The sequence below is a fragment of the Lethenteron reissneri genome, chromosome 68, assembly GCF_015708825.2.
Source record: "Lethenteron reissneri isolate LAM-NWPU_2019-01 chromosome 68, ASM1570882v1, whole genome shotgun sequence".
In the NCBI taxonomy this organism is placed as follows: Eukaryota; Metazoa; Chordata; class Hyperoartia; order Petromyzontiformes; family Petromyzontidae; genus Lethenteron; species Lethenteron reissneri.
The window spans coordinates 3,155,155-3,177,754 of NC_083846.1; the positions used below are offsets into that span (position 1 = coordinate 3,155,155).

At 48.6% G+C, this 22,600-nt stretch overlaps 2 protein-coding genes across 2 annotated transcripts in view; one reads left to right on the forward strand and one right to left on the reverse strand.

Moving 5' to 3' along the window:
- LOC133360360 (troponin I, slow skeletal muscle-like) overlaps positions 1-22,600 on the reverse strand; it is a 277,194-nt gene that overhangs the window by 220,567 nt on the left and 34,027 nt on the right. The window lies entirely within an intron of this gene.
- LOC133360363 (receptor-type tyrosine-protein phosphatase beta-like) overlaps positions 1-22,600 on the forward strand; it is a 76,618-nt gene that overhangs the window by 9,514 nt on the left and 44,504 nt on the right. Inside the window, 1 exon segment of the mRNA XM_061579044.1 lies at positions 1,602-1,717. Within this exon segment, the coding sequence (XP_061435028.1) occupies positions 1,602-1,717 (116 nt within the window).

The following is a 22,600-nucleotide window of genomic DNA, read 5'->3' on the forward strand; positions in this document are numbered from 1 at the left end:
TCAGGGTCGGTGATCGAACCCATGACCTCCTGTACACCAGGCGATGTAGTTAACATCTCCTAGCCACCGTGATGATGATGAGAGACGCAAACTCCAAATATACAGCGGCAGGCGTCAGGGTCGGGGATCGAACCCACGACCTCCTGTATACCAGGCGAGGTAGTTAACATCTCTTAGCCATCGTGATGATGATGAGAGACGCAAACTCCAAATATACAGCGGCAGGCGTCAGGGTCGGGGATCGAACCCACGACCTCCTGTATACCAGGCGAGGTAGTCAACATCTCCTAGCCATCGTGATGATGATGAGAGACGCAAACTCCAAATGTACAGCAGCAGGCGTCAGGGTTGGGGATCGAACCCACGACCTCCTGTGTACCAGGCGAGGTAGTTAACATCTCCTAGCCACCGTGATGATGATGAGAGACGCAAACTCCAAATATACAGCAGCAGGCGTCAGGGTCTGGATCGAACCCACGACCTCCTGTACACCAGGCGAGGTAGTTAACATCTCATAGCCACCGTAGAGGACGTGGCGATTTAGAAGTTTGGAAGCGTCTGGTTTAAACAACAACAACAAAAAGAGAGGGACTACCTCCGTCTGACCTGTGATATTTATACGACATGGAAACAAAGTCCCGTGCGCGGATATAATAAATAATAAAATAATTGTGCATCCTTTATAGCCCGCGATGATTGTTCAGAGGTGAGCGTGGCGCGCAGTCCAGAGGAGGGAGACGTGAGCTCTTGCGTTCTCTTCTCTCGCGCAATCGGTCTCGCGCAATCGGTCTCGCGCAATCGGTCTCGCGCAATCGGTCTCGCGCAATCGGTCTCGCGCAATCGGTCTCGCGCAATCGGTCTCGTGCAATCGGTCTCGCGCAATCGGTCTCGCGCAATCGGTCTCGCGCAATCGGTCTCGCGCAATCGGTCCCGTGCAATCGGTCTCTCGCAATCGGTCTCGCGCAATCGGTCTCGCGCAATCGGTCTCGTGCAATGGGTCTCGCACAATCGGTCTCACGCAACCAGTCTCACGCAATCTCACGCATTCACTCGACAAGAAATCTGACTCTCACGCAATCGGTCTCGCGCAATCGGTCTCACGCAGTCTCATGCAATCACTCTCACGCAATCACTCTCACGCAATCTCACGCAATCTCACTCACACGCAATCTCACGCTCTCACACCAGCTCACGAGACCGAGGTTCCATGTTGGAGCCAGGTCCACCTGCCCTTCTGCCCTTTACCGCGACTGCCCGTCTGGAATTGCCCGGTGACGAACCTGTGACCGCTCACGTGACTGCCCTTCTGCAATTGCCCCGTGACTAACCTATTACTCTTCTTCTGTTACTGTTCCCTGACTGACCTACCCCGTGACCAGTAGTTGCGGCCTTAACTGCGCGACCATCAGTTTCCGTTTCACTGCCCTTCCCTTGACTCCCCTTTCACGCGACGACCTTTTGGCAATTGTAGCTGCGCCTCTCCCCCGTGACTACTCTCGTCACTGCGCTCTTGTCAGTCCACTCGGTGACTGCCCCTGCCATGACTGCCCTCCTGCGACTGCCCTTGTTGTGACCGCTCTCCCTGTTGTGACTGCCCGCAGAGCCACGGCCAACATACGAGGAGGAGGAGGAGGTTGAACTCCAGGTCAGGGCCAAGTACAAGGTGGCCCTGCCCAGCGACGAGGCCGAGCTGAGCAGCAACGAGACGAGCATGCAGGTGCGGTCCTTACGCGCACGTGGCCTGCACACGTGGCATGTCACGTGGCCCTGCACACGTGGCATGCACACGTGGCCTGCACACGTGGCCTGCACACGTGGCCTGCACACGTGGCCTGCACACGTGCCTCGCACACGTGGCCTGCACACGTGGCCTGCACACGTGGCCCTGCACACGTGGCCCTGCACACGTGGCCTGCACACGTGACATGCACACGTGGCCTGCACACGTGACATGCACACGTGACATGCACACGTGGCCTGCACACGTGGCCTGCACACGTGACATGCACATGTGGCCCTGCACACGTGGCCTGCACACGTGACATGCACATGTGGCCCTGCACACGTGGCCTGCACACGTGACATGCACACGTGGCCCTGCACACGTGGCCTGCACACGTGGCCTGCACACGTGACATGCACATGTGGCCCTGCACACGTGGCATTCACACGTGGCCTGCACACGTGGCCTGCACACGTGACATGCACACGTGACATGCACACGTGGCCTGCACACGTGGCCTGCACACGTGCCTCGCACACGTGGCCTGCACACGTGACATGCACACGTGGCCTGCACACGTGGCCTGCACACGTGGCCTGCACACGTGACATGCACACGTGACATGCACACGTGGCCTGCACACGTGGCCTGCACACGTGCCTCGCACACGTGGCCTGCACACGTGACATGCACACGTGGCCTGCACACGTGCCTCGCACACGTGGCCTGCACACGTGGCCTGCACACGTGTCTTGCACACGTGGCCTGCACACGTGCCTTGCACACGTGGCCTGCACACGTGCCTCGCACACGTAGCATGCACACGTGGCCTGCACACGTGGCATTCACACGTGGCCTGCACACGTGGCCTGCACACGTGGCATTCACACGTGGCCTGCACACGTGGCCCTGCACACGTGGCCTGCACACGTGGCCTGCACACGTGGCATTCACACATGGCCTGCACGCGTACCTTACACGCGTGCCTTGCGCCCCTCCCCCGCACACGTGACCTGCACACGTGGCCTGCACACGTGGCCTGCACACGTATGCCTTGCCCCCGTACCCCGTACACGTGCCTTAACACACCCACACAACACGAGTTCGCCGTGTGAAGCGCGCTCTCTCTGCAACACAACGTCACACACGCCCGGCTCACGGTGCCCTGTGCAAGTGAGGGCCTATCTCGTATACTCGATGCGGTGTGCCGGTTGCGGATGTTTGTTGTTGTTGCTGTTGTTGTTGTTGTTTTCCCGGGTCACCTACCCCGGGCAGACCCAGCTGTAATTAAGCCTGCGGCGGTCGCCCTTCCCAGGACTGTCCAGGCTCAAAGCCAGCTTAGCTTCTGAGATTTGGCGCATTCCAATTGAATTGTGACTATGAGATGTTAACTACCTCGCCTGGTACGCAGGAGGTCGTGGGTTCGTTCCCGACCCTGACGCCTGCTGCTGTATATTTGGAGTTTGCGTCTCTCATCATCATCACGGTGGCTAGGAGATGTTAACTACCTCGTCTGGTATGCAGGAGGTCGTGGGTTCGATCTCGACCCTTGACGTCTGCTGTACATTTGGAGTTTGTGTCTCTCATCATCATCACGGTGGCTATGAGATGTTAACTACCTCGCCTGGTATACAGGAGGTCGTGGGTTCGTTCCCGACCCTGACGCCTGCTGCTGTATATTTGGAGTTTGCGTCTCATCATCATCATGGTGGCTAGGAGATGTTAACTACCTCGCCTGGTATACAGGAGGTCGTGGGTTCGTTCCCGACCTTGACGCCTGCTGCTGTATATTGGGAGTTTGCGTCTCTCATCATCATCATCATCACGGTGGCTAGGAGATGTTGACTACCTCGCATGGTATACAGGAGGTCGTGGGTTCGATCCCGACCCTGACGCCTGCTGCTGTATATTTGGAGTTTGCGTGTCTCTCTCTCTCTCCCCGTGGTCATGTGGATTTTTCTACGGGTCCTCCGGTTTTCCCCTCCACATTTAGAAACACGCGTTTAGAGCATTTGGCTGCTTTACAATTTCCACGCGATGATGAAAGCCCCTTCGTTGAGCTGTCGTTCGTGATTTGTGGCCAGGTCGCTTCTAAGAAAGAGCTGCATAGCTCAGTGGGGGCTTACCTGGCAAAATAAAAGCCGTGTTTTAATAGTGCAGGAGGCACCACTACTTCTCTTATCAGTTTGACGCTTTTCAAACGAAGGTTAAGATCACCATTGGAACCTCATTTGCCAGTAAAAATATGATAATTGGTTTTTTACCCTTCTATCTGGCAACAAAACTGACACCTTTTTTTTACAAGGAGTCATGTTTACATAGACCACAATACCTGCAGTCATAATGCAAATGAGGTTCCAATGGTGTAAATGCTTACCCCGAGCTCTCATACTCTGATGGTGCATTGTCTTTGAGTTGTGCGCCTTTTGGCGTCATCTGGTCCAACCTATGTGAGACTAGGCTCTAAGGAAAGCTGTCTCTGGTGTGGACCAATCAACTTCAAGGACAGTGCACATTATCAGAGTTGTGTTTTTTGTTTGCATTATGACTGCAGGTATTGTGGTCTATGTAAACGTGACTCCTTGTAAAAAAAAGGTGTCAGTTTTGTTGCCAGATAGAAGGGTAAAAAACCAATTATCAAGGTTAAGATCGTCAATATATTACCTATGTCGAATTGTCTGTCTGTAACGGAGGGTTCACAATAACTCTAACACTGGGGAGACAAAGGCGGCCAGGCGTGGTGATGGCTACCAGATTGCGCGCAGTGAACCGGCCTTCGTAGGTGCTCGCTAACACCTCCGATTTGCACGGTTGGCTACGTACGGTGCGAAAGAACTTCAACATACAGTACATACACAGAGACCCACAGAGACACCCATAGACACTCACAGAGACGCCCATAGATTAGCACAGGTGACTACGTACGGTGCGAAAAAAGTTCAATATACAGTACATAGACAGAGACTCACAGAGACACCCATAGACACCCACAGAGACGCCCATAGATTAGCACAGGTGACTACGTACGGTGCGAAAAAAGTTCAACATACAGTACATACACAGACACACCCATAGACACCCACAGAGACATCCATAGATAAGCACGGTCGACTACGTACGGTGCGAACGAAGTTTAACATACATACATACGTACACACACAGAGACCCACGGAGACACCCATAGACACCAACAGAGACACCCATAGATTAACAGGGTTGCCCCGATAATTTACAAACGGGTATACCGAGGGACCTTTGTCGTTTTAATGCTTTACAACTTATGGTTGACAAGCGTGAACGCGTCAGCTCTGTCCGTCCGTGGGTGTCTATGTGTCTCTGTGCGAGTCTATGGGTCTATGTGTGAGTCTCTGGGTCTCTGCGTGAGTCTATGTGTCTCTGTGTGAGTCTATGGGGGTCTGTGTGAGTCTGTGGGTCTCTGTGTGAGTCTGTGGGTCTCTGAGTGAGTCTATGGGTCTCTGTGTGAGTCTGTGGGTCTCTGTGGGAGTCTATGGGTCTCTGTGTGAGTCTATGGGTCTCTGTCTGAGTCTATGGGTCTGTGTGTGAGTCTATGAGTCTCTGTGTGAGTCTGTGGGTCTCTGTGTGAGTCTATGGGTCTCTGTATGAGTCTATGTGTGAGTCTATGAGTCTCTGTGTGGGTCTATGGGTCTCTGTGTGAGTCTATGGGTCTCTGTGTGAGTCTGTGTCTCGGTGGGTGTCTATGGGTTTCTGTGCGAGTCTATGGGTCTCTGTGTGAGTCTCTGGGTCTCTGTGTGAGTCTATGGGTCTCTGTGTGAGTCTATGGGTCTCTGTCTGAGTCTATGGGTCTGTGTGTGAGTCTATGTGTCTCTGTGTGAGTTTATGGGTCTCTGTCTGAGTCTATGGGTCTCTGTGTATGTATGGTGAACTTCTTTCGCACCATACGTAGCCAACCGTGCAAATCGGAGGTGCCGGAATGAGACTATAGTCTCGAGTTGTTTGGGACTTGTATCCTTGGGGGGGAACAGGACAGAGCCCATTTAAGAAACGCAACGCCTTCCGTCAATAACACCGTGGCCTTAAAATAAATGCGTAACGATGGCCTCTTCCTCATAGCAGGTAGGGAGGTAGAGTCATTCCACGCTAACACCTCCCTGGCCTCTCCACGTGCTGTGAAGATGGAGCATTGCTCCAACGTGCCGAGGTGGATCGTCGCATCTGCGTCTTCATCACCGACAACGCAGTAACGGGAACATAAGAGCATCGTCACCACCGACATAATCTGTTTTAAATTTTACAAAAATCATTGGGGAACCCCCCCCCTCCCCAAAACGTGGAAGAACTGAAAAATCAACGGATAAACAAACAAACAAAAAGTAATTGACAAACGCTTGTTGGAAAACGTTATTTTTTAAAATAACAAAATCCATGCTCGTGCACGATTTTTCTTCCTTGTTCTTACCACGTTTAATAATAATAATACAAAATCCATGCACGCGCGCGATTTTTCTTCCTTGTTGTCACCAATTTAAATAATAATACAAAATCCATGCATGCGCGCGATTTTTCTTACTTGCTGTCACCAATTTTTTTTCTCCCCCCTCGCTTCGTCGAACACGAAAAAACCTTTTTCCTTTCATTGTTGCATTGTCGCCGAGACGATTGCCAGAGGCACTTCGAGTCGCCGGCTCGCCCAGCGGCGGTCCCTGAGGTCGGCTCGAGAAAGTCGTTTTGGAATTATGAATTTTTTTTTTTGAACTTGGCTTCCAAGCGGTGTGTGTCCGGCGATTTACCAAATCCCACAAAAAAATCTCGGACGCAACCTTTTCTTTTATGCGTTTTAACTCACGGCCAGGGCGGTCGCAGCGATGTTGAGATCCTACGATATACACGTAGCAACGCACATTCGAACGTAAGCTGGACTCTCATTCTGTGTCTTCAAGTATAATTAATATTTTACAGGCTCATGATTATAGTAGGTTTTTACCCTTTCAACTGGTACAAAACTGACACCTTTATACAAGGCATCATGTTTGCAATAACCACAACACAAGCAGTCAAAATGCAAACAAAAAGAAACAACTCTGATAATGATATGCACTGTCCTTGAAGTTCATTGGTCCACACCCGAGACAGCTTTTCTTAGAGCCTAGTCTCCATTGGTGTTGTTTCTTTTTGTTTGCATTTTGACTGCTTGTGTTGTGGTTATTGCAAACATGATACCTTGTATAAAAGTGTCAGTTTTGTACCAGTTGAAAGGGTAAAACCCTACTATATTTTGCCACTGGTAAATGAGGTCTCATATGCTTATGATTAGTCCATCAACCTACGGACAGTCCTCGACATGCGAGCACAATTCGTTCCTGGGACCCGTACGTAAGTTGAACGGTTCGTAAGTCGGAACACAGACAGGGAATCGTCTGTTTACGAATGAGTTAGGTTCCAGAGGTCTCTGTTCGTAAGTCGATTTGTCCCAACTTTACTCCTGTCGATTCCAAACATGTTGTGCAGCGTGTATGCTAAACATGGGGGGATAGCTTTAAAAGTTGTATAATCTCCTGCAGATGTAGATGCAACTGGTTCTTCACGTTTTGTAGATGTAGATGCCACTGGTTCTTCATGTTCTGCAGATGTAGATGCCACTGGTTCCTTGTTCTGCATATGTAGATGCCAATGGTTCTTCACGTTATGTAGATGTAGATGCCACTGGTTATTCACGCTCTGCAGATGTAGATGCCACTGGTTATTCATGTTCTGCAGATGTAGATGCCACTGATTGTTCACGTTCTGCAGATGTAGATGCCACTGGTTCCTTGTTCTGCAGATGTAGATGCCACTGGTTCTTCATTTTCTGCAGATGTAGATGCCACTGGCTCTTCATGTTCTGCAGATGTAGATGCCACTGGTTCCTTGTTCTGCAGATGTAGATGCCACTGGTTCTCACGTTCTGCAGATGTAGATGCCATTGGTTCTTCTTGTTCTGCAGTTGTAGATGCCACTGGTTCTTCATGTTCTGCAGATGTAGATGCCACTGGTTCTTCACGTTCTGCAGATGTAGATGTCACTGGTTCTTCATGTTCTGTAGATGTAGATGCCACTGGTTCTTCACGTTCTGCAGATGTAGATGCCACTGGTTCTTCACGTTCTGCAGATGTAGATGACACTGGTTCTTCACGTTCTGCAGTTGTAGATGCCACTGGTTCTTCACGTTCTGTAGATGCCACTGGTTCTTCACATTCTGCAGATGTAGATGCCACTGGTTCCTTACGTTCTGCAGATGTAGATGCCACTGGTTCTTCACGTTCTGCAGATGTAGATGCCACTGGTTTTTCACGTTCTGCAGTTATAGATGCCACTGGTTCTTCACGTTCTGTAGATGTAGATGCCACTGGTTCTTCACATTCTGTAGATGTAGATGCCACTGGTTCCTTGTTCTGCAGATGTAGATGCCAATGGTTCTTCACATTCTGTAGATGTAGATGCCACTGGCTCTTCATGTTCTGCAGTTGTAGATGCCACTGGTTCCTTGTTCTGCAGATGTAGATGCCACTGATTCCTTGTTCTGCAAATGTAGATGCCACTGGCTCTTCACGTTCTGCAGATGTAGATGCCACTGGTTCTTCACGTTCTGCAAATGTAGATGCCACTGGCTTTTCATGTTCTGCAGATGTAGATATCACTGGTTCTTCACGTTCTGCAGATGTAGATGCCACTGGTTCTTCACGTTCTGCAGATGTAGATGCCACTGGTTCTTCACGTTCTGCAGTTGTAGATGCCACTGGTTCTTTGTTCTGCAGATGTAGATGCCACTGGCTCTTCATGTTCTGCAGATGTAGATGCCACTGGTTCTTCACGTTCTACAGATGTAGATGCCACTGGTTCTTCATCTTCTGCAGATGTAGATGCCACTGATTCCTTGTTATGCAAATGTAGATGCCACTGGCTCTTCATGTTCTGCAGATGTAGATGCCACTGGTTCTTCACGTTCTGCAGATGTAGATGCCACTGGTTCTTTACGTTCTGCAGATGTAGATGCCACTGGTTCTTCACGTTCTACAGATGTAGATTCCACTGGTTTTCACGTTCTGAAGATGTAGATGCCACTGGTTCTTCACGTTTTGCAGATGTAAATGCCACTGGTTCTTCACGTTCTGCCGATGTAGATGCCACTGGTTCCTTGTTCTGCAGATGTAGATGCCACTGGTTCTTCACGTTCTGCAGATGTAGATGCCACTGGTTCTTCACGTGGCATCTACATGACATACGGACCAGGTTTTGGTCGTATCTCTGAGTCCCTGTAATCGACGTTTTTTAAATGCCCACACACACAAACACTCACTCCCAGCACGAGGCCTGCTCGCTACATCTCAAGGAGGATTGTTCAGCCGGACAAAATAGTGACGCAATGCATTTGCAAGCGAGAGTTCGCGTTTTAAGTCAGTGCTAAACAACAAACACCAGATGACGCCAAAAGGCGCCTTTTGGCGTCATCTGGTCCAACACCATGTGAGACTAGGCTCTAAGGAAAGCTGTCTCGGGTGTGGACCAATGAACTTCAAGGACAGTGCATACATTATCATTGTTATGTTTTTTGTTTGCACTACGACTGCAGGTATTGTGGTCTTTGCAAACATGACTCCTTGTAAAAAAAGGTGTCAGTTTTGTTGCAAGAAAAAAGGTAAAAAAAACAATTATCATATTTTTTCTTCTGGCAAATGAGGTTCCAGTGGAACAAACACAAATATTTCATGGAAGCTAGTTCGTAAGTGCGGGTGTTCGTAAGCCGAGGACCGTCTGTATTGGCTTTCCAAATTAATGGTATCCAGCAAGTCAGCAAGTTTATTTGGGGTAATGTCCATTGAGCTAAGATTCTATCTATCAATGGAAACCCGCCCAAAGTGACAGGCACATTACGTGAGAAGCGCGAGTTTACATGGGGCTGTATAAAGCTGCTGGTAGGACGGTAGCCAGCACACTACATGGGAAGCGAGGGTTTACAGGGGCTGGTATGACGGTGGCAGCTTTTGGCTCGCCATCGCACAAAGACGCTCACGGCATCACGCGCTTTCAGACGCAGCCGTCTGGAACGCTCTCTTCCCTCCCGATATTCGGAAGTCACTGGGAGCTATGCAACTTTTGAATCATCGTCGTTTAGATTGCCAAACTCATTTCTTTAGAACTGCTTTTTGTGTTCAGTTTGTGTGTCCTTCCCCCGCACCTCCGATTGGCCACGGTTGACTATGTACGGTGCGAATGAAGTTCAACACACACACATTGTTTAGTTTGTTGACTTCCCCCCGCAACTCTGATTGGCCACGGTTGACTACGTACGGCGCGAACAAAGTTCAACACACAGACATACACGCATGGGAAGAGAGGCTTTACAGAGGCCGCGTTGAACAAAAGCAGGGACATTTCATAAACATGGCCTAAAACAAAACACGAAAAAAAAACAACCGTCACTGTGTACAATGGAAATGTTGAAAGCAATCCAAAATAACGTCACCCGTGGCACGGGGGAGAGGAGCTCACGTGTGGCATTTAGAATGCAATCTCTAACGGCATTATTTTAGCGAGCAAATATAAAAGACCACTCTGGGCCGGTTTCAACTTTCTGTAGGCTCATCAGCAGAGTCAGACTCGTTCGGCAAAATATCCCCGCTGCACTGCCGGACGTTATTCGCAAGGGCACTGGCAATCGAACACATTTGTGCTCCTCCATAGAATGCAAACAAGATATAAACATGAGCAAAATCAACATTCTAGATTTGAAGCTTTCGTGACTGCAAGGATTCATATTCTTAGGTTTTTAAAATTAATAAAAGTAAAATAAAATGAAAATCACGACGTTTCGTGATTTTTATTTTATTTTACTTTTATTAATTTTAATGTTTTACCTACGTGACTTTACCGAAAAAACCTAAGAATAAAAATCAACATTGTTTGGCTACGCGCGTGCTCGTGTGTGCGGATAGCATAGCGGTTAGCGCTACGCTGTGCTACGAACCCGGCGACCTGAGTTCGATCCCCGCTCACGGCCAACACCAAGCGACGATTTATCTGATTCGGTCCTGGTCCTCCCCTAGGTCGACTCAGCCTCAAATGAGTACCTGGTGCGGTGTGCAGTAAACATCGCCACTGGGGAGACAAAGGCGGTCGGGCGTGGCGCTGGCCACCCACCCCCTCGTGTGCCGTTCCGGCCTTCATAGGTGCTCGCTAACAGCACTTGCCCCTACAGTCTGTGAAGGCTATACGGGGGATCTTTTATATTTGTCGGATCAAACCGGAGAACCCGGAGCAAAACCCTTCACGCACACGAGAAGGGGATGAGGAGCGGCGGGGGGTGGGGGGTGTGGAACACGCGAAGTCACCGCACAGATAGATCCAAGAATCCGCTGAGGCAAAGGCCAATTCCTGTCCGCCTGGAATGTGACTGGTAATTGATTTGAGGCGCTTCCTGCTTTTGTCTTTGTGTGTCGGGGTGGGGATACTTTCCTTCCTGAGGGCCCAATAAGGGCTCTCCAATACCTTTTGACTGGGGCCAGACATCCAAAGCGGGCACCTTTCCGCAATTGTCGAATACTCGCTGCGAAAACTACCAAATTCTAGATTTGAAGCTTTCGTGACTGCAAGAAGCCATATTCTTGGGTTTTTTCGGTAAAGTCACGTAGGTAAAAACATTTAAACTAAAATTTATAAAAGTAAAATAAAATAAAAATCACGACGTTTCGGAAAATGTTTGCGTGCGTGGACAGAGGGCCCAATAAGAGCTCTCCAATACCTTTTGGCTGGGGCCAGACATTCAAACCGGGTACATTTCACAATCGTCGAATACTTGCTGCGAAAACTTCCAAATGTTTGCACCCGTGGACAGAGGGCCCAGCGAGGGCTGTCCAATACATTTTGGCTGGGGCCAGACATCCAAAGCGTGCACATTTCAGAATCGTCGAATACTCGCTGCGAAAACTACGAAATGTTTGCGCGAGTGGAGAGATGGGGCACAGTGCCCCGAATTTTTTTTTCTTGAGCTGTGTGTGTGTTTTATTTGGTGGCCTTAAAGCGCACCTAGCCTGGCACGAGCGCCGTGGTGACGTCGCCGCCACATTGTGGAGAATGGCGGTTGTTGTTGTTGTTGTGTGTGCGTGCACCCACTAACCAGACGTGGCACGCTCCTCTAGCCCGCCATGAGCCTCTACGCCGAGCTGCATTGCACCGCTCTAGCCCGACCACGATTCCCAATCGCCTCCGCTGATCTCGTCACGGAGCAAGAGACCATCGTCATCACGCGGCACACCGACCGCCATCCTCGCAGCAGCAGTAGCAGCAGTAGTAGCAGCAGTAGCAGCAGTAGTAGCAGCAGCAGTAGCAGCAGTAGCAGCAGTAGTAGCAGCAGTAGCAGCAGTAGTAGCAGCAGCAGTAGCAGCAGTAGTAGCAGCAGTAGCAGCAGCAGCAGTAGTAGCAGCAGTAGCAGCAGCAGTAGTAGCAGCAGTAGCAGCAGCAGCAGTAGTAGCAGCAGCAGTAGCAGCAGTAGTAGCAGCAGTAGCAGCAGCAGCAGTAGTAGCAGCAGTAGCAGCAGCAGTAGTAGCAGCAGTAGCAGCAGCAGCAGTAGTAGCAGCAGCAGTAGCAGCAGTAGTAGCAGCAGTAGCAGCAGCAGCAGTAGCAGCAGCAGTAGCAGCAGAAGCAGTAGCAGCAGCAGCAGCAAGCGGCGTTTGGCTGAGCCATCGAACGATGACGGTGACGGTCACCGCATCGTTGCGCGGCGCTTTCAGATGCGTTTCTTTGCGGCCGTCTGGAACGCTCTTCCCTTCCGTTATTCGGAAGCCGCTGGGAGCTACGCAACTTTTAAATCGTCACCATCGAGATCGGACAAACTCATTTTCTTTTGCACTGCAATGCTCCGATTGGCACGGTTGGCTACGTACGGTGCGAAAGAAGTTCAACATACACAGAGACTTACAGAGAGACCCATAGACACCCAGAGACCCAGAGCTTAGCACGGTTGGCTACGTACGTTGTGAAAGAAGTTCAACATACACATACATACACAGAGACCTACAGAGACACCCATAGACACCCAGAGAGACCCATAGATTAGCACGGTTGGCTACGTACGGTGCAAAAGAAGTTCAACCTATAGCCACACAGATCGCCGAACGCAGCAGCACCGAGCTACTGAAACCACAGCCCTCAAATGTCCGTCACGTGGCACAGTCTAAACCGCGACCGTTACTGCTTATTGCTCTTAGAGCTTGAATAATCGAGGCGATGTGTTGGAGTCTACGTGTTCTATACCCCCGTACAGTAAAACCTTGGATTGCGAGCATAATTCGTTCCCGGAAACGTGTCTTTAATCCAAAGCACTCGTATATCAAAGCACTCGTATGTGAGTTGTGATCACGTGACGCTCGGCAGACAAAGCGTATGCACGCACTACTCGTATTGCAAGACCTCGCTCGTTTATCAAATTAATATTTATTAAAAACAATTGCTCGTCTTGCAAAAAACTCACAGACTAAGTTACTCGCAATCCAAGGTTTTACTGTATATATATGTGGAGAGTTTGAATGTCCCCCCCCATAGCCCCCGCCCCCCCCGTTCTACAGAGCATGGGTGTGTGAGTCAAAGGCGACCGGGCGTGGTGCTGGCCACCCATCCCCTTCCTCTCGCGCCGTGCCAGCCTTCATCGGTGCTGCTGCTGCTTCTCGCTAGCAGCACTTGCCCCAACAGTCTGTTGGGGCTACACGGGGGTGTCGTAGTCTTTGTCTTTGGTGTCGGTCTGCGGGGAGCGGTGGTGCAGCGGTTAGCGCTACGGAACCCGGCGACCCGAGTTCGATTTCCCGCTCACGGACAACACCGGGTGACGAATATCTGAACCGGTCCTGGACCTCCCCTAGGTCGACTCGGCCTCAAATGGAGTACCCGGTGTGGGGTGTGAACATCGCCACTGGGGAGACAAAGGCGGTCGGGCGTAGATGCTGCCCACCCCCATTGCGTGCCGTGCCGGCCTCTATAGGGTGCTGCTCGCTAACAGCACTTGCCCCAACAGTCTGTCGAGGCTACACGGGGGAGCTTTGTCTTTGTGTTAGTCCGTGTGAGTGGAGTCCGCGTGCGTGTTCGCTCTCCCCTGCGGCCGTGTGGATTGTTCTTAGAGTTCCCCTCCCATGCTGTTCCCTCCTCCGCCGAAAAGTGTGCACTCAATTATTGCACTGGTCAACACACATTCTTAGGTGTTTTCGGTAAAGTCACGTAGGTAAAACATCAAAATTAATAAAAATAATAAAATAATATAATATAATAAAATAATATAATAAAATAAAGATCACTCACAACACACTTTTTCTGGCGTCAGGTATTCCAACGGTTTTAAGGTAATTTTGGGGTGCTGATTCCAAATCTGGCATCAGTTTTTGTCCATCACGTCAGGTTTTTGAGATGTCAAATATTGCATTTTCAATAAAAACTGCAGAAGAAAAATATTGAATAAATGTGGATATCTGCATAAAATGATATTATAAACACACTATCCTAAAAATACAGCACCATATTTTAACACTAAAGCAGTCACTGACTCGCAACAACTTGCAATCATAAGTGACAGAGTTAATTTCGGGTAAAATCAATGAAAATGGGGTATGCCGATAGCATAAAAATGAGATGTGATAGAGCAAAAATTTCTAAGATCAGATTTGGAATCAGCACCCTGAAATTAGTCTAAAACAGCTGCAAAAGTCCAGGCCAGAAAAAACATTTTTTTGTTGTTGACCAGTGTTTTTAAGTGCCTGCTTCATTAAATCCCCACGTACGGTGATGATGGCATTAAGCCATATTCTTTGGGTCTTTGGGTAAAAGTCACGTAGATAGGTTCAAAGCAAATATGTTTCGTTGCTTTCTTGGAACCTGTCGTCCGTGGCTTTACTGAAAGACCCAAGGAACATGAATTCCTGCAGTCACGAAAGCTTTTAAGTCGAAACTTTAAGCCACTTCGATTAGCCATCACGTGTGGCCAGGTCGCATCTCTGTCGGCGCTCGCAAGCTTCCGCGGGCTTTTACGTGGTCAAATAAAACTATTCAAATGTTCAGTCGAATTCTGGATTTGAAGCTTTCGTGACTGCAAGGACTCATATTCTTAGGTTTTTTCGGTAAAGTCACGTAGGTAAAAAATTAATAAAAGTAAAATAAAATAAAACTCACGACGTTTCGGAGGCAACACAAGCCTCCGTCTTCAGGTGGAACCGTCACAGCCACGACAGCCGTATCATTTGCTTGATACTTTACCTTTATAAATTTTTTACCTACGTGACTTTACCGAAAAAAACCTAAGAATGTGTTCAGTCGAAATCAATTTGAAAACCCCCCCAAAAATATGACGGGTTAGTTGCGGCCCATCAATTCAACCCGGTGGAGGAGCAGGTTTAACCACGAGCGGCTGAACCTGGATTCGAACCCAGGCTCTAAGCAGGTCAGAAGGGCGAATCCTATCAAGGACAAGCAGGTCCACTTGTGCAAAGGGATGCTGAGGGTACGGATCACGGTGCCCTACTGAGTGAATGCTTCCCCGTGCCTGTTTGGTGAGGTTACAGGTTGCACAGCAGCCCATTAATTATTTGACAATGCCACCACTAAGGGCGCCACGGTGGCTAGGAGATGTTAACTACCTCGCCTGGTGTACAGGAAGTCGTTGGTTCGATCCCGACCCTGACGCCTGCTGCTGTATATTTGGAGTTTGCGTGTCTCATCATCATCACGGTGGCTATAATATGTTAACTACCTCGCCTGGTGTACAGGAGGTCGTTGGTTCGATCCTGACTCTGACGCCCGCTGCTGTATATTTCGAGTTTGCATCTCTCATCATCATCACGGTGGCTATGATATGTTAACTCCCTCGCCTGGTACACAGGAGGTCGTTGGTTCGATCCCGACCCTGACGCCTGCTGCTGTATATTTGGAGTTTGCGTGTCTCATAATCATCACGGTGGCTAGGAGATGTTAACTACCTCGCCTGGTGTACAGGAGGGCGTTGGTTCGATCCCGACCCTGACGCCTGCTGCTGTATATTTGGAGTTTGCGTGTCTCATCATCATCACGGTGGCTAGGAGATGTTAACTACCTCGCCTGGTGTACAGGAGGTCGTTGGTTCGATCCTGACTCTGACGCCTGCTGCTGTATATTTGTAGTTTGCGTGTCTCATAATCATCACGGTGGCTATGATATGTTAACTACCTCGCCTGGTGTACAGGAAGTCGTTGGTTCGATCCTGACCCTGATGCCTGCTGCTGTATATTTGAAGTTTGCATCTCTCATCATCATCACGGTGGCTATGAGATGTTAACTACCTCGCCTGGTGTACAGGAGGTCGTTGGTTCGATCCCGACCCTGACGCCTGCTGCTGTATATTTGGAGTTTGCGTGTCTCATCATCATCACGGTGGCTATGAGATGTTAACTACCTCGCCTGGTGTACAGGAGGTCGTTGGTTCGATCCTGACTCTGACGCCTGCTGCTGCTGTATATTTGGAGTTTAGAGATAGAGAGAGGGAGGGAAAGGAGAGAGAGAGAGCTAAGAGGAGAGAGTCAGACAGGGCAAGCCCCCCACACACACTACACACCCATACTCTCAGCTTTTTCCTCGATCAACCCCACCCCTATGTTTATAATTCCAATCAACTCCTCCCATCTCTCTCTCTCTTTCCCATTTCTCTTCCTCTCTCGCGGCTCTATTCATTCTCTCACGCACGCAACACGCGTAAACTCTTTCTTTCTTGCTCTCTCTCACACACACACGTGCACACGTGTTGTTTTTCTACTGAACTAGCGAACGGGAGTCGAACTTTAGCGTCGATAAGATACCGGGTAGGTGGTGGACGCGTTGTTGGTCTGTTGGTCGAGCGCTGTTCGGATGGACGTGAGCGACGAGGTCACATTGTAAGTCGATCATGGCGACTTGAACAAGATCTGGATTATCGTTGACATCAAATTGAACAGGCAACGCGCAAAAGCAAGCGAGGAAATGCGATGGGTCAATGCGCTTATTTGTTTTGCTTTGTGAGATGGACGACACTTTGGTAGACTTTGTTGCTGTATGATTCGATCGTTTGTGAGGATGTCGATGAAAGGGACCGGGAATGGCCGCATCGGTCAGCTATCGAATAAGGGAGCAATGTGAGGATGATTATTATTGATGATGATGATGATTATCGTTATTGTCACCAGACGCTTCTTACTTGGCTTGTGAGATGGTCAACATTTGATTGGTGCTACCGAAGAGAAACGGTTGCGAATGTTTGGGGTTCTAAAATAATTTGTTGTTTTATTTTTAAGTGGAAAGGGATCAAACAGGCCAGAGTTAATTGGCAGTTTTTAGAGTTGCGTGATTGATATTTAATTACAGGGACTGGGTATGGTAACAATCGATCAGCTATCGAATAGGGGGGTGTGTAAGGATGATTATTAACCCTTAGCTTATGATGATGATTATGATTTTTATTATTCTATAAGTTATAAATATGTATTCACTGTTCATTGTCGTATCATAGTAATATAATGTACATTTTAATCTTGTATACTCATGCGCGTGCGCGTTCGTACCCGTCTTAAGCTTACGGTGTATATGCGCACACTTTGACAGGAGCGTCATATGTTATCTTATTTAATTAGAGCTGCTTGTTTAAATGTAACTGCCCGTATCTCCGACTTGTGCGGTTGGCTACGTACGGTGCGAAAAAAGTTCAACACACACACTTACATAGATGCCTCGTATGTCAACACGCGTCGTTTGTACGTCTCAAGAGTGGATATAGCCCCCGTATTTGTGGAACTTTGATGTGAATGCGTGAATTAATACGGCTTAAACGACATTGTGTCAATAAGACGCGCTGTTTAGTCATTATATATATAAACTGCATTTGTACGTACTGCAATTGCATGTATTTAGTGTACTGTATCAATATATAGAATATGAATACCGTATCTCTTACATACACATTGAATAGTCGTCACACAAAGATCCCCCGTGTAGCCTTAACAGACTGTTGGGGCAAGTGCTGTTAGCGAGCACAGACACACAGACACACACACACACGCACGCCTATTTCACACACACATCAATGCATTCGCACATATGTACACAATCACCGTGAACACGTGTACCCGCTAAACAAGCAGTGCACACGCATATTCATCATCGCCGCTGTACGTATCCACATCTAAACACGGCGTGCATGTCCCTGCGAACTTTATTACCTAGAAACACAAAGTGACACCGCTTTTATAGCTGCTGAGTACGCGCGGAGACTTTACTTGGCGGGGGGCTAGCGAAGTGCTATGCAAGTAGGGCCGTTGCCCGAAACGTCGCCTTTGTCTGTGTGTGCGCGTGTTAAAGTGGGGAGCGGTGGTTATAGTGGTTAGCGCTACGCTGCGCTATGAACCCGGCGACCCGGGTTCGATTCCCGATCACGGCCAACACCCAGTGACGATTATCTGAATCGGTCCTGGGCCACCCCTAGGTCTACTCAGCCTGAAATGTGTACCTGGTGCTGTGTGTAAATATCGCCACTGGGGAGACAAAGGCGGTCGGGCGTGGTGCTGGCCACCCACCCCCTCGTGTGCCGTGCCGGCCTTCATAGGTGCTCGCTAACAGCACTTGCCCCTACAGTCCCTTAAGGCTATAACGGGGGATCTTTGTCTTTGTTCAAGTTAGCGAACACGTTGTAAGTCGCGATTCGAAGGGGACGGTCGCAATCGGCATTCTGCACTTAGAGGAGCGTTCTGGCTCTCGATGTACCCGTGCACACTTCTAAGCACACGAGCGCGCTCCTGGCTGACACGCGCGTGCGTTGTTGGCATACATCTCGTGGACTCTGCACTCACTCACGACCACCACCACCACTGCTACTACCTCTGCTGCCTTGTCACGATGGTCATCTTCGGCATCCTCGCCGCATTGGCTGCACTGGAGGTAAGCGAATATTTACGTGATCGAAGATGGATAATACTGAGCACACACGCGCACACACACGCACACGCGCGCGCATGTTGGGGCAAATGTGTGCAGTTCACGGCACTCTGCTAGAGGATTTTTCCACAACTTCTGGATGTCCGCCTGATGATGCTGGTTATTTTGTAATTACCGGCGAAACGTTATGGTAGTGGAATTGTAAATGTTGTAGTGGGTTCTACTCTCTAACGCACAAGCGGTGATTGTGAATGTTGTAGTGGGTTTACTCTATAACACACAAGCGGTGATTGTGAATGTTGTGGTGGGTTTACTCTCTAACACACAAGCGGTGATTGTGAATGTTGTAGTGGGTTTACTCTCTAACACACAAGCGGTGATTGTGAATGTTGTAGTGGGTTTACTCTCTAACACACAAGCGGTGATTGTGAATGTTGTGGTGGGTTTACTCTCTAACACACAAGCGGTGATTGTGAATGTTGTAGTGGGTTTACTCTCTAACACACAAGCGGTGATTGTGAATGTTGTAGTGGGTTTACTCTCTAACACACAAGCGGTGATTGTGAATGTTGTAGTGGGTTTACTCTCTAACACACAAGCGGTGATTGTGAATGTTGTAGTGGGTTTACTCTCTAACACACAAGCGGTGATTGTGAATGTTGTAGTGGGTTTACTCTCTAACACACAAGCGGTGATTGTGAATGTTGTAGTGGGTTTACTCTCTAACACACAAGCGGTGATTGTGAATGTTGCAGTGGGTTTACTCTCCAACACACAAGCGGTGATTGTGAATGTTGTAGTGGGTTTACTCTCTAACACACAAGCGGTGATTGTAAATGTTGCAGTGGGTTTACTCTCCAACACACAAGCGGTGATTGTGAATGTTGTAGTGGGTTTACTCTCTAATACACAAGCGGTGATTGTGAATGTTGTAGTGGGTTTACTCTCTAACACACAAGCGGTGATTGTGAATGTTGCAGTAGGTTTTACTCTCTAATGCACAAGCGGTGATTGTAAATGTTGCAGTGGGTTTACTCTCTAACACACAAGCGGTGATTGTGAATGTTGTAGTGGGTTTACTCTCTAACACACAAGCGGTGATTGTGAATGTTGCAGTAGGTTTTACTCTCTAACGCACAAGCGGTGATTGTGAATGTTGTAGTGGGTTTACTCTCTAACACACAAGCGGTGATTGTGAATGTTGTAGTGGGTTTACTCTCTAACACACAAGCGGTGATTGTGAATGTTGTAGTGGGTTTACTCTCTAACACACAAGCGGTGATTGTGAATGTTGTAGTGGGTTTACTCTCTAACACACAGGCGGTGATTGTGAATGTTGTAGTGGGTTTACTCTCTAACACACAGGCGGTGATTGTGAATGTTGTAGTGGGTTTACTCTCTAACACACAAGCGGTGATTGTGAATGTTGTAGTGGGTTTACTCTCTAACACACAAGCGGTGATTGTGAATGTTGTAGTAAGTTTACTCTCCAACACACAAGCGGTGATTGTGAATGTTGTAGTGGGTTTACTCTCTAACACACAAGCGGTGATTGTGAATGTTGTAGTGGGTTTACTCTCTAACACACAAGTGGTGTGCTGTACTCGTAACGAATTGGCCGTGGTGGCGGTTTAAACGACGCATTTATATTTACGCGATATAACCCAGAAAACCTATATTATGGATAATATTGACAATCAATCTACTATATATACGCTACTGGTTGTCATTTGGATGAACTTGACCCTGCCACGGAAATGTGGAATTTCCACCACCGGTCTTCTGGAGTAACCCAACGAAGTAATGTTGCTGACTTAATTAATGTTCGTTGACGGAACAACAACAAAAAACACTAAAAATAGTTGAAGGCGCTGCCCTGCAAATTCCTGTTCGTGTCACTGCTGTCGGAAGGACCTCCCGTTCGACTGCAGTAGTTCTTGCCCTTCACCGTAAACAAAAAAATGTACAATGTTAATAACTACATCGAGTCATCTTCTTGGTTCTTTCGGTAAAGTCACGTAGAAGGGAAGTAATAAAATAATAAAAATAAAACATAATAAAATAATTCTCACGACGTTTCGACGCTGTCGCCTCGACAGACCTGGTTTCACCTGAGGACGGCTGCTTGCGTTGTGGCCGAAACGTCGTGAGAATTATTTTATTATGTTTTATTTTTATTATTTTATTACTTCCCTTCTACGTGACTTTACCGAAAGAACCAAGAAGATGAATCCCTGCAGTCACGAAAGCTTTAAATCGAAACTACATCGAGTGTTTGATTCAACAAAGGAGGCCGCTTTCTCTCCTATCTTACATTAACATGCTAATTTCTCACATTAACATCACTAGCCCAGGACACTTCTTTATGATCCTTGGGCTACACCCATTTCAAACCTTTTAAAAACAGTCTGCATCAGCAGCATGCCACGCTTTCCCTCCTGATGACGGACGCTTGTGTTGCGCCCGAAACATCGTGCTTTATTTTATTTTTCTACCTATGTGACTTTACCGAAAGAGCCAAAGAGTATGGATTCCTGCAGTCACGAAAGCTTCAAATCAAGATTAAGTTGTGTACTTACGTCGCCCCGTAGATTAATTTGTGTCTTCGATGATTTACCTTCTAAGAGAATCTGTCCATATCACGTACATCCCCAGGAAGGACATCTCGTGCATCCCAGGCTACAAACCTCCATTGTGGTGTACACCGCTGTTGTAGTGTATAGTGTAGCGTATGATCGTTTAGTTTATAGTGTAGTGCAGTGGTTCTTAGCCTGTGGTGCGTGCACCCCAGGTGAGGAACCACTGCGCTAGAGGGAGTTCCTCGAGAGGGCGCTGTACTTGGCCTACTCTTTCACGCCGGCCAGACGAACTTCGGAGACGTGGTAGCACACACACGTTGCCTCGTTTGAGCAGAGATGCACACGTTTTGGCTTCACGTGTTTAGACAACGATCCCTGTAGCCTCAACAGACTGTTGTGATTAAGTGCTGTTAGCGAGTCGTACCTATGAAGGCCGGCACGGCACACGAGGAGGTGGGTGGCCAGCACCACGCCCGGCCGTCTTTGTCTCTCTCCGGGCTCAGTCGACCTAGCGGGGAGGCCCCCCGGGACCGGTTCAGACAATCGTCGCTGGTGTTGGCGGTGGTCGTGAGCGGGAATCGAACTCGGCTCGCCGAGGTCGTAAGGCAGCACACTAATTTTTAAATCCTTTATATTAAGTTCGCTTGCTTGCTTGCGCGCTTGCGTGCTTACGACCGTGCAAATATTTCGGTCGTTGTTTTACCCACTTCCCGTGATCCAATCGAGCTGACATTTTGCACACAGACTCGTTGTGCGTGACAATTTATTTTCGTGAAATTTTTTTCCAAAATTTTACACTTTAAACAAAATATTATATGTAATTACCAATTGCTTAATGGTGGCAGGCAATCATCTGACCCATAGGTGGCAGCCATCTCAAGCCAGAGGACGAGAGGACTCTAGCCGCCACGCATATAAAGGATTTATAGTGAAAAACTTAGTTTTTACGGGTTAAATTTTGAGGCTGAGGCCGACGTAGAAGAACCTCAGAATCGGAACATTTATTGAAACTGGAAGAATCCGCTGAGCTGTGAAGCTCTCTTAGGCAGATGCCCCGCGGAGTATAACGGCGACCTGGTGAATGCATCGCGAAAACTCGTTGCGCGAACGCCGCGCGTCAAGTGAAGTTTTTTTTAATTTATTTCGTTATCGCTCAGAGAATTGTCCTTGAAACTCGTCGTTGCGGCATTTTGCCGCGTTGCCGAGCACTCGTTACACCACGTGACGATTTGACGCGTCTTTGCGTCGGGTGACGAAGGTGCCTCGAGACACAAATTTTGGCCACGACAATTTGCCGTGGCCTCCATCGCCCGACAAATAATTTGTGGAGTGGCACGATTAGTAGCAGTAGCAGCAGCACGGTGCCATGGTG